Below are 12963 nucleotides of genomic sequence, written 5' to 3'. Positions count from 1 at the left end.
CATTTGATATCCATATGGTGGCACAGTAGTTAGCACTGCTACCTCAGAGCACCAGGGACACGGATTCAATTCCAGCCTCGGGTCACTGTCAGTGCAGAGTTTGCACCTTCTCCCCGTATCTGTGTGGGTTTCCTCCAGATGCTCCAGTTTCCTCCCACAGCCTAAAGATGTTCAGTTAGGTGGACTGGCCATGCTAAATTGCCCCTTAGTTTCCAAGGATGTGCAGGTTAGGTCCATTGGCGATGCTAAATTGCCCCTTAGTGTCCAAGGATGTGCACTTAGGTACATTGGCCATGCTACATTGTCCCTTAGTGTCCAAGGATGTGCAGGTTAGGTGCATTGGTGATGCTAAATTGCCTCTTAGTGTCAGGGGCATTAACAGGGGGAATAAGTGGATAGAAAATGGGTGGAGTTGTTGTTGGTGTAAACCCAATGGGCCAAATGCTCTCCTTCTGCACTGGAGGGATTCCATGATCTTCACCTAACAAAAGTCCATCAATCACAGCCATTGATTAGCCCAGTATCCACAACAGGCTGGGGGGGGGGCGTTAGTTGATGCAGAGATCCAGCCGGCAAGCTTGGACAGGAAATTCCAGGCCTTACACGTACCCGGGCGGGGTCAGTTAGGTTGAATGGCTGTGCAGATTATCTAGAAGGGAACAGGAGAGAAGGCAACAAACAAAATAAGGAGAAAAACAATCAAGAGAATTCCGCTTTGACAAGAAGTGAAGTTTAGACTGGTAAGTTGAGGCAGCGAGAGCTGGCGTTTTTCTGACAGGTGTGTGGAACAGATTGTAAGCTCATTCTGTGCATCCTTCATCCAACCCAGGTCCCCGTGCAGTGAGCCTTTGACACGACCACCTCCAGTCTGCGTCAGTCACTCTAACCGAGCCAGAGGGCCCTCGAAAGACTGGCTTGGCAATTCAATTCTCCTGGATTTTTTTTTTACCTTGGATTAAAATGAAGAAAAACTCTCCTCCCCACAGCCCCCACTCCCCAATAATTGTCACACTGCCACAGTAAAGAAAAGTGCAGCGAAACCAAAGCAGTCTGTTGCATTCTGAGCCCGTTTGACACCTCAGTTGCCTCGAGCCAGGGGGAGTTGGCACTCTGCAGCTGAGTAATCGTGTGGCAGAACTGGCATCGGCTGGGCATCACGCCACAATCTACTTTTCAAAGAAATGAGCAGAAATTAAAAATCCCTGGTCTGACAGCAGCCTGCTGTCATCCTGTCAATCCACACAAAGATTTAATATTCCAATCAGAAATTAACAATAATTCAAACAGCTTCCTGAATTTTTGTCGCCTGGTAACAATGTCCCAAGTCTTTTCTCCGAACATAGGAAGGGGAGTTAATCATTCAGCCCCCTGGAGCCTTCAGTTGGATCGCTGCCCCGGCTATATCGCAACTCTTTACAATGCCCCTTAATTTCCAAAAATGTGCAGGTTAGGTGGATTAGCCATGCTAAATTGCCCCTTAATACCCCAAGATGTGCAGGTTAGGTGAATTGGCCAGGCTAAATTGCCCCTTAATTTCAAAAGATGTGGAGGTTAAGTGGATTGGCCATGCTAAATTGCCCCTTAGTGTCCAAAAATGTGCAGGTTAGGTGGATTGGCCAGGCTAAATTGCCCCTTAATACCCCAAGATGTGCAGGTTAGGTGGACTGGCCAGGCTAAATTGCCCCTTAATTTCAAAAGATGTGCAGGTTAGATGGATTGGCCATGCTAATTTGACTCTTGGTGTCCGATGATGTGTAGGTTAGGGGGATTAGCCATGCTAAATTCCCCCTTAGTGTCCAAGGGGCAATTTAGCATGGCCAATCCATCTAACCTGCGCATCTTTGGAAATTAAGGCACAGCGTTTTTACAATTCTTTCAACCCAACCAGAAGTCATCCAAACACAATTTTGAAACTTACGAGTGATCCCCAAGGCAGGATTTTCCACCCATGCTTGCCCCCAAGACTGGGAAAACCCGCCCGAGGTCAACAAGCCTTTGCATGGTCCTCTCCCACCCGCCACCATTCCCATGGCAGGCAGGACAATCAAATTCCGCCCCTTAGTCTCGACAGGTTTGTCGGGAGACACTTCTAGCTTTCTGCTGGCTTTTCTGTGAAGGAATGCTTCCTGATATCTCCCCCGAATGAATCTTAGAATCACAGTTAGTGCAGTGCAGTGTATTGGGAAGCCATTTGGCCCATCGGGTCTGCACTGACTATCTGGCAGCATCTTATCCAGGCCCTTTCCATCACCCTATCCCTGTAATCCCACACAGTTACTTGGCCAATCCATCTAACCTAAATGTCCCATGACATTAAAGGTTAATTTAGCACGGTCAATCCACCTAACCTGCACATGTTTGGACACTAAGGGGCAATTTAGCATGGCCAATCTATCTAAACCTGCACATTTTTGGACATTAAGGGGCAATTTAGCATGGCCAATCCACCTAACCTGCACATCTTTGGACACTAAGGGGCAATTTAGCATGGCCAATCCACCTAAACCTGCACATCTTTGGACATTAAGGGGCAATTTAGCATGGCCAATCCACCTAACCTGCACATCTTTGGACACTAAGGGGCAATTTAGCATGGCCAATCCACCTAAACCTGCACATCTTTGGGCACTAAGGGGCAATTTAGCATGGCCAATCCACCTAAACCTGCACATCTTTGGGCACTAAGGGGCAATTTAGCATGGCCAATTCCTGTAATCTACACAGCACGGGGGGCGGTGGAATTTTCTTGTCCCACCCGCCACAGGAGTCGTAGCGGGTGAGACAGGACCATGCAAAGGTCCATTGACATTGGGTGGGATTTTCTGGCCTTGGGGTGAGCGCGGCTGAAAAATCCAGCCCATAGAAAGAGTTATGAAGTCATGAGAAAAAGACCAAAGAAGATTACAGCACAGGAACAGGCCCTCCCCCCCCCCCCCCCCACCTCCCCCCAAGCCTGCACCGACCATGCTGCCCGACTGAACTAGAAACCCCCAACCCTCCTGGGGACCATATCTCTCTATTCCCATTCTGTTCATGTATTTAAAAGAAGACCTCTGTCCCATTTTGTCTATACCTATCTATTCTAATCCCATTTTCCATAATCTTGTACGCTACGGTGTTCCAAGTGCTTAAATGCTTCTTAAATGCTTGGGGATTCCCGCTTCTACTATCCTTGCAGGCAGCGGGTTCCAGATTCCCATCACCCTCTGGGTGGAAAAGCTTTTCCTCAAATCCCCCCTAAATCTTTCCCTTAAATCTATGCTCCCGCCCACCCAGTTACTGACCCCTCTGTTAAGGGGAAAAGTTTCTTCCCATCTGCCCTATCTATGTCCCCTCATAATCCTGTACAGCTCAGTTAGGTCCCCCCGCCCCCTCAGCCTTCTCTGCACCAAGGGAAACACCCCCAGCCTAACCAGCCTCTCTTCCTGGCTGAAACGCTCCAGATGTGGGTATGCCGGCGTTGGACTGTTGTCAGACTTTTTACTGTGAAACGCTCCAGCCCAGGCAACACCTTAACTGCACCCACTCCAGTGCAATCACATCCTTCCCATAATGTGGCGACCAGAACTGCATTCAGTGCTCTAGCTGTGGCCTAACAAGCATTTGATACAGCTCCATCACAACTTCCACGCTCTAATATTCTATGCCTTGGCTAATAAAGGAAAGGATCCCACCTTATTAGAAACTAGAAGCAGGAGTAGGCCATTCTGCCCTTCGAGCCCGCTCTGCTATTCATTTTGATCATGGCTAATCATCAAATTCAATATCCTGATCCCCCTTCCCCACCCCCCCCCCCATACCCTTTGATCCCTTTAGCCCCAAGAGTTATATCTAATGAAATGACACAACATTTTGGCCTCAACTACTATCTGTGGTGGTGAATTCCACACATTCACCACGCTCTGGGTGAAAATATTTCTCCTCGCCTCAGTTCTAAAATGTTTACCCCTTACCCTCAAACTATGGCCCCAAGTTCTGGGCTCCCCCACCATCAGGAACATTCTTTCTGAATCTATCCTGTCTAGTCCTGTTAGAATTTTATAGATTTCTATGAGAAACCCTCTCACTCTTCTAAACTCCAGTAATTAGAATCCTTACCTCCCTGTCCTGCTGCCTTCAGGGATCTTTGGACACGGCCCCCAAGGTCCCTCTGGTCCTCCTGTTCCTTACCTGTGGTTGCAGTTGAGATTGAGAATTAGTCTCGTGGGAAACCCTGGGCCCAAAGTAGCATCGTGCTATAACATGTAATAATAACCCATGTCCATTCTGACATGACCGAACATTGGGGTAGGAGGTGGGGGAGGATGATAACAACAGGCGCCAAAGCAAACAAAAAATCACTAATGACTGTCACAGGACCTTGTGCACACTGTCAGGCCCATCGAAAGACTATCCATAACCTCAAACTTCTAAATTTGATTTCAAAATGTAGCAGTGTTTTGACAATATTGCCTAGGAAAAGCCAAAATAAGGAGGAAAGGAGAAAATATTTGGCCTCTAAAGGCGGCAGGCTTTTTAAATTGAGACAGGATTTGGGATGTTGTATTATTGTTGTTTTTACTCTGAAGGCCTCAGGCTTTTTAAATCAAGTCAGGATTTGGGATGTTGTATTATTGTTGTTTAGTCTCTAAAGGCCTCAGGCTTTTGAAATTGAGACAGGATTTGGGATGTTGTACTATTGCTGTTTGGCCTCTGAAGGCTGCAAGCTTTTTAAATCAAGACAGGATTTGGAATGTTGTATTATTGTTGTTTTTTACTCTGAAGGCCTCAGGCTTTTTTAAATCAAGACAGGATTTGAGATGTTGTACTATTGGTATTTGGCCTCTGAAGGCCGCAGGCTTTTTTAAATCGAGACAGGATTTGGGATGTTGTATTATTATTGTTTAGTCTCTAAAGGCCTCAGGCTTTTTAATTCGAGACAGGATTTGGGATGTTGTAATTTTGTTGTTTAGTCTCTAAAGGCCTTAGGCTTTTTTTAATCGAGACAGGATTTGAGATGTTGTACTATTGCTGTTTGGCCTCTGAAGGCCGCAGGCTTTTTTAAATCGAGACAGGATTTGGGATGTTGTATTATTATTGTTTAGTCTCTAAAGACCTCAGGCTTTTTAATTCGAGACAGGATTTGGGATGTTGTATTATTGTTGTTTTTACTCTAAAGGCCTCAGGCTTTTTAAATTGAGACAGGATTTGGGATGTTGTATTATTGTTGTTTAGTCTCTAAAGGCCTCAGGCTTTTTAATTCGAGACAGGATTTGGGATGTATTATTGTTGTTTAGTCTCTAAAGGCCTCAGGCTTTTTAATTCAAGACAGGATTTGGGATGTATGATTGTTGTTTAGTCTCTAAAGGCCTCAGGCTTTTTTTAATCAAGACAGGATTTGGGATATGGGCTAGAATTCTACCACCTGGCCCACCATGGATTCGGTATGGCCAAGGGTCAAAGGAAATCTCTGTTGACCTTGGGCGGGAATTTCTGGTCTCACCCGAGTGGATCTGTAAAATCCCGCTCAGAGTGTTATTGCTGTTGAACCAAATACTCTTGTCCATGCTAGTTGTGATTAAACTTCATTTTCTAATGGAAGGATATCCCTGACTTCATTCTAGAGTGCCACATGATGTGCCAACAGTCTTGGAGATTTTCCTTCTTTCTTTTTAATGACAAATGATTATTGACACTGTCTGAATATGCTGAAGGAAATTAAGTGGCTGACGAGACTGACTTGTTCTTTTGCAACCCAACAGCGGCCTATCCAGCAGCCTATGCTCCTATTAGTCAGGCGTTCCCACAGCAACCCCCCATAATTCCTCAGCAGCAAAGAGAAGGTAAGACAATGGAGGCTTTGCCTAATTTTACTTCAATGTCCTTGCCACTTTTGAAACAGCATTGTTCAAGATATCCACCAAAGGAAGACGCAGCATAGGAATCCCGTCAACAAAGGTGTGTCTTTATCGTGTTAACGTCAGGTGAGGAGGGGGTGAAATGTCCCCCCTCGTTTCCTTCTCTGCGTTTGACTGCAATGATTTGAAAAGGATATGCTTGCCAGTTTAGTGAGTACCTAAATGTTAACAGGCTGCGATCATAAAGAAACTAATCAATTAGAGTTTCTTGATTTGGACAAAGAAAGAAGGTTGCTTTGTTATACTTAAACCGATTTAAGTAAAATAATGAAATACTGACACACCTACGCACACAAGCCTATACACACACACTGACACACGTGCACGTACACACGCGCGCACACATGCACGTGCACGCACACACACACACAAGCCTACATACACACACCAACAAACACACACGCGCACACATACACACACACCAACAAACACACGCACGCACACATGCACGTGCGCACACACACACAAGCCTACATACACACACACACCAACAAACACGTGCACACACACACACACACGCATGTGCACATACATACATGCACACACACAAGTGCGCACACACACCCATGCGCACGTGCACATGCACACACCCATGTGCACATACACGCGTGCGCGCACACACCTAGAATTATAGAAACAGTGCAGAGGGAGGCCATTCGGCCCATCGGGTCTACACCCACCACAATCCTACCTAAACCCTATCCCCTAAATCCGTACATTTACCCTAGCTAGTCCCCCAGGCACTAAGGGGCAATTTAGAAAGAAAATGCTGGAAAATCTCAGCAGGTCTGGCAGCATCTGTAAGGAGAGAAAAGAGCTGATGTTTCAAGTCCAGATGACCCTTTGTAATCCTTACAGATGCTGCCAGACCTGCTGAGATTTCCCTGCACTTTCTCTTCTGGTTTCAGATTCCAGCATCCTCAGTAATTCGCTTTTATATAAAGGGGAAATTTAACATGGCCAATCCACCTAACATCTCAAAGTTTGCAAATGATAACAAGTTGGGTGGGAGGATGAACAGTGACGAGGAAGCAGAGATCCTTCAACATGATCTGGGCAGTCTGGGTGAGTGGGCAAATCAGTGGTAGACGCAGTTTAATTTGAATAAGTGTGAGATTATTCACTTGGAAAGCAAAAACAAGAAGATAGATTACTACCTGAATGGCTGTAAATTGGGAGAGGGGAGTGTGCAGAGGGATCTGGGTGTCCTTGTGCACCAGTCACTGAAGGTAAGCAGGCAGGTGCAGCAGGCGGTAAAGAATGTTGGCCTTTATTGCGAGAGGTTTTGAGTACAGGGGCAGGGATGTGTTGTTGTTATTATACAGGGCCTTGGTGAGGCCACACCTAGAATATTGTGTGCAGTTCTGGTCTCCTTTTCTGAGGAAGGATATTCTTGCTCTCGAGGGAGTGCAGTGAAGGTTTGCCAGGCTGATTCCAGGGATGACGGGACTGATGTGTGAGGAGAGATAGACTAGGTTAGGATTGCTTTTGCTGGAGTTCAGACGAATGGGGGAGGGGGATCTCATAGAGACATATAAAATTCTAACAGGATGGGACAGGGTAGATGCAGGGAGGATGTTCCTGATGGTGGGTGAGTCCTGAACCAGGGGGTCACGGTCTGAGGATACTAGTAGAAAAAACTAGAACCAGAGGGCACAACTCAGGCTAAAGGGACAATCCTTTAAAACAGAGATGAGGAGGAATTTCTTCAGCCAGAGATTGATGAATCTATGGAAGGGAGGCCAGGTCATTGAGTGACTTTAAGACAGAAACAGAAAGGTTCTTGGTTAATAAGGGGATCAGAGGTTATGGGGAAAAGGCAGGAGAATGGGGATGAGAAAAATATCAACAGCGATTGAATGGCAGAGCAGACTCGATGGGCCGAGTGGCCTAATTCTGCTCCTATGTCTTATGAGTCATATACTCATCAAATGCTGGCCAGCCAGTGATGGCCATGTCCCACAAATGAGTAGAAGAAAAGATGAGTCATATACTCATCATTTTGTGCTTACTGACAGTATCAGCGTGCTCATATCGGTCTGAAGTTAATGCCATCTGCTATTTATAAATGGATAGGATGTTACAATGGAATGGTTGATCCAGAAGTAAATCACCGAGACACGGGACACGCTCCTTGGTGCTAGGCCGATGGATGGTACCCATCGGGAAAGCGGTAGTAGCTCCATAGCCTCCGCATTCTTCAAAGCGCAGCGATGTGAAACAGTTTAATCTTCAGCACTTTGGCACCCGGCTACTGTAAGCATCTAACGGCACTATTTGTTTTCCTTTCAGGGCCAGAGGGTTGCAATCTGTTCATCTACCATCTGCCGCAGGAGTTTGGAGACGCTGAGCTCATGCAGATGTTCATGCCTTTCGGCAACGTGATCTCTGCCAAAGTCTTTGTTGACCGCGCCACCAACCAAAGTAAATGCTTCGGTGAGTGAGATCCTTCATTGACTTGGGAGGGAGTGGAGTGGGGGGGTGGCGGGTAGAGGCGGGGAGTGGTTGGACGAGGGAGGGAAAGGTTAGTATAGCAACTGGGGCCGGATCATCGATTACGTCTGAGATGTTGGGGCTACGTAGGGGAATGAAGACTTTGTAATGTTTGCAGCATTTTCTACTGAAGCATCTTTATCAAGTGAATTCAAGTTGTTAAGCATAAAATAACCAGTATCAGGTCTTGACAGAACAAAAGGAAAGATAGACAACGCACCGTTTCATTTAAGGCCACGATCTTTGCACCAGATGCTGGCATTGGACTGGGTTGGGCACAGTAAGAAGTCTCACAACACCAGGTTAAAGTCCAACAGGTTTATTTAGAATCACGAGCTTTCGGAGCGCTGCTCCTTCATCACCTGAGGATGGAACTGCACTCCGAAAACCCTTTTTACAGTTTATTTATTAGTCACAAGTAAGGCTTACATTAATACTGCAATGAAGTTACTGTGAAATTCCCCTAGTCGCTACAGTCCAGCGCCTGTCTGGATCAATGCACCGATTTTCAGGCTGTGGGAGGAAACCGGAGCACCCGGAGGAAACCCACGTGGACACAGGGAGAACGTGCAAACTCCACACAGACAGTGACCCAAGCCGGGAAGCAAACCCGGGTCCCTGGCGCTGTGAGGCAGCAGTGCTAACCACTGTGCTACTGTGCCGCTCGTGATTCCAAATAAACCTGTTGGCCTTTAACCTGATGTTGTGAGACTTCATACTTCACATCAGAAGTCATCTGAATCTCGAAATACAATTGTTCGTATGCGAATAAATGTACGTTTCTTTTGTGAGTGTTTTGGCGATTGATCAGGGAACGTGCCTGGGAGGACTTGCTAAACCTGGAAGTGTGAGAGAATTGCTCCAGCTTTATTATAAAAAAATAGGCCGTACGCATTGAAACGTTAGCATCGGTCAGTATGGTCTCCTGCATGTTGTCAAGGATTAACATTAGCAGAGGTCTCAGATGACTGAAGTGCCAGACTGGAAGAGCTCAGAAGGAGAGCATTAGAGGACAGAGTCTCACTCAGGCATAGAGGGCAACAGGAAAAGGTAAATGCAAGACGTTACTGGCAGCAAAAGAAGGAGGCACAGGCTTCAAAGTAGTTTTCCTTAACACCACAAGAGATCAGTTTGTGAATTGTCCTTCCAGGTTGGTCAATAGCTCTTGCATTCGTTAAGAAGACAACTGATGCTCAGGTGGGAAGGCAACATTGCTATCTAAGCGAGTGAACTGAGAAGCATTGGAAGGGGTGACTTTGCAAGACTACACAACTGATGTATTTGATAAGAAAGTGGGGATATCGATCTGTCTGCTCCTGATTCACACACTGGTAGCTGACCTGTACTCTGCTGTAATGGTTATAATCTGAGATCCATCGATACCATTTGTAGGATTTGAACCCCAAGTCCTCCTCCCTTGTGAGACTAACGCTAACGGAACAAAGACTTTTATACTCTAGATTGTACTAAATGGAAGGGTTTGTTGATAGGATTGACATGGACAGAGGTGGATTGTTCAATGGACAAAGGTGTCATCAAGTCATAGAGGTTAACAGCATGGAAACAGGCCCTTCAGCCCAACTTGATCATACCGCCCTTTCTCTAACCATTAAGCTGGTCCCAAATTGCCCGCATTTGGTCTATATCCCTTTATGCCTATCTTGCCCATGTAACTGTCTAAATGCTTTTTAAAAGACAAAATTGTACCCGCGTCTGCTACTCCCTCTGGCAGCTTGTTCCAGACACTCACTACCCTCTGTGTGAAAAATTTGCCTTTCTGGAGCCTTTTGTATCTCTCCCCTCTCACCTTAAACCTATGTCCTCTAGTTTGTAGACTCCCCTACCTTTGGGAAAAGATGTTGACTATCTAGCTGATCTATAGGTGGGAGGACACTCACGCGAAGCAGTGTTGACTAGTTGGGTTGAACGGCCTGGTTCTGCGTTGTAGGTTCACGGTAATTTTGGGTGTAACAACTACCTCGCTTGCGGGGACTGAGGCGTACGTTTGTGCATGCAGTTCCTTGCCGTGGTGGAGTTTGTGGTGTGGTTTACGATGCGGGTAAACTAATTGTGAAATTGTGACTGTGTGATGTATGGCTGGGTGTATCAGTAAAGTGTCTGTGTCGGCGAGGTTTTTGTGACACCGGTACTTGCTGTCAATTTCCTGCCTGTTTTGGACTCGTGATAAACTGAGGCACGTTAAACTCCGTTAACATTAAAACCAATTGAAATTTGAGTGAGGCGAAACAGTGGGAGAAATAAATTAATCAGCTGAATGTTTTCGAACGATACAGCATCAAGCTCCAAATGTTCAGTAAGGATTTCAAAAGTAACTCTTTATTGAGCGTGAAGAAGCCAATTTTGTTTAAGAGTAACTTTCAGTCCGGTTTTGTCTTGGGTTCTCAGTTGGATAGCAGATCCTTGGGCTCCCCTCAACTTCTCCAATCACTTACCCCAGTTCCTATCTTTGAACTAGTGAGGCTTCTCGGGCTATTCGCCCAGGCAGGGCATCACAGTTCAGCCTGATACACTCCGCAAAGGCACATGTTCTGGCAGGGAATGCAATGACTCATTTCTCCCACCCCTCCAGGTTAGACAGCAATCACACAAGAGTGGTTCGTACTGCTGTCTCACGGCACCAGGGATCCGAGTTCGATTCCCGGCTTGGGTCACTGTCTGTGCGGAGTCTGCATGTTCTCCCCGTCTCAGCGTGGGTTTCCTCCAGGTGCTCTGGTTTCCTCCACCGAAAGACGTGCTGGTTAGGTGCATTGGCCGTGCTAAATTCTCTTTCAGTGTACCCGAACAGCACCAGAGTGTGGCAACTAGGGGATTTTCACAGTAGCTTCATTGTAATATTGATGTAAGCCTTACTTGTGCCTCTAATAAATAAACTTTATGGTTATTGTCAGTTTCCAAAGTTAACATGACATGGTGTCACACTGGTTAGCACTGCTGCCTCACAGCGGCAGGGACCCGGGTTTAATTCCAGCCTCGGGTCAGTCTGTGTGGAGTTTGCATGCTCTCCCCGTGTCTGCATGGGTTTTCCTGGTTTCTTCCAACAGTTCAAAGACATGCAGGATAGATGGATTGGCCATGCTGAATTGCCCCTTTGTCTCCAGAGGTGTGACGGTTTAGGGGAATTAGTGGAATAGACACGCATGGGGTGAGAAGGTTAGGTCAGATGCTTTGTCGGAGAGTTGGTGCAAACCCAGTGGGCTGAATGGCCTAATTCTGCGCTAGATGGATTCTGTGATTCTATGATACCAGTAATGAATCCAATGGGGAATTCTAGAGCATGGAGAGAATGTGAACCTTGCTACCAAGAATGAAGTGAGTGGTATTGATGTGCTTAAGGAAAAGTTCGGTAAGCAGAAGGTTATTTATTTATTAGTCATAAGTAGTCTTACATTAACACTGCAATGAAGTTACTGTGAAAATCCTTTAGTCACCACATTTCGGCGCCTGTTCAGGTACACTGAGGGAGAATTTAGCATGGCCAAATGCATCTAACCAGCACGTCTTTGGGACTGTAAGAGGAAACAGGAGCACCCGGAGGAAATCCACGCAGACATGGGGAGAACGCGCAAACTCCACACAGACAGTGACACAATCCGGGAATTGAACCTGGGTCCGTGGCGCTGTGAGGCAGCAGTGCTAACCATCGTGCCACCGTGCTGCGCCGATAAGCACATTGAGGGTGACGGGAATAGAAGGGTTTTCTCGATGGACAGGGGTGGGAGGAGACTCGCATGAAGCAGTGTTGCCTAGTTGAGTTGAATGGCCTGGTTCTGTGTTGTAGTTTCGAAGTAATTTGATGTGACACCTCCCTTGCTTACTGATACTGAGAACAATGTTTGTACATTCACATCCCGGCCATATAGTGTTCAGCTAATCAGCACAGATCAAATTCCCAGCCTTCTTGTGTATGTGATCCAGACAAAAAAAATGGTGCACGTTCCCCTTCAACGCTGCTAAGGCACAGTGTAAGAACTGTAAGAATGACTTACAGTTTATTGTGACTATCTGTAATTTTTAAATGAAATTGAATTGATTAAGTTGATTTATTATTGTCACGTGTATTGATATACAGTGAAAAGTATTGTTTCTTGCACACTGTACAGATAAAGCATACCGTTCATAGAGTACATAGGAGAGAAGGAAAAGAGAGGGTGCAGTATACACTGTTACAGTTTAATATTGCCACATATATTGGGATACAGTGAAAAGTATTGTTTCTTGCACGCTGTACAGATAAAGCATACCCATTCATAGAGTACATAGGAGAGAAGGAAAGGAGAGGGTGCAGAACATAACGTTTCAGTTTCAGATAGGGGGAAGAGAATGATAAGCTTAATGTGTGATAGGACTGTTCAAAAGTCTGGCAGCAGCAGGGAAGAAGCTGTTCTTGAGTTGGTTGGTACGTGACCTCAGATTTTTGTATCTTTCTCTCGATGGAAGAAGGTGGAAGAGAGAATGTCCGGGGTGCGTGAGGTCCTTAATTATGCTGGCTGCTTTTCCAAGCTGTGATCCAACCAGAAAGAATGCTTTCTACGGTGCATCTGTAAAAGTTGGT

General features: G+C 46.1%; 1 protein-coding gene across 4 annotated transcripts in view; it reads left to right on the top strand.

The window, feature by feature from the left end:
- celf6 (CUGBP Elav-like family member 6) overlaps nucleotides 1–12963 on the top strand; it is a 691837-nt gene that overhangs the window by 640600 nt on the left and 38274 nt on the right. For all 4 annotated transcript variants that reach the window (XM_080216157.1, XM_080216156.1, XM_080216158.1 and 1 more), the window contains 2 exons: nucleotides 5742–5822; nucleotides 8190–8333. In XM_080216157.1, coding sequence (XP_080072283.1) covers nucleotides 5742–5822; nucleotides 8190–8333 — 225 coding nt within the window. The remainder of the gene's footprint in view (nucleotides 1–5741; nucleotides 5823–8189; nucleotides 8334–12963) is intronic.

This window comes from Carcharhinus amblyrhynchos, chromosome 32 (genome assembly GCF_965287045.1).
Source record: "Carcharhinus amblyrhynchos chromosome 32, sCarAmb.v2.hapA, whole genome shotgun sequence".
NCBI lineage: Eukaryota > Metazoa > Chordata > Chondrichthyes > Carcharhiniformes > Carcharhinidae > Carcharhinus > Carcharhinus amblyrhynchos.
Note: the sequence above shows the minus strand (reverse complement) of the source record. Positions and strands in the feature narration are given on the sequence as shown.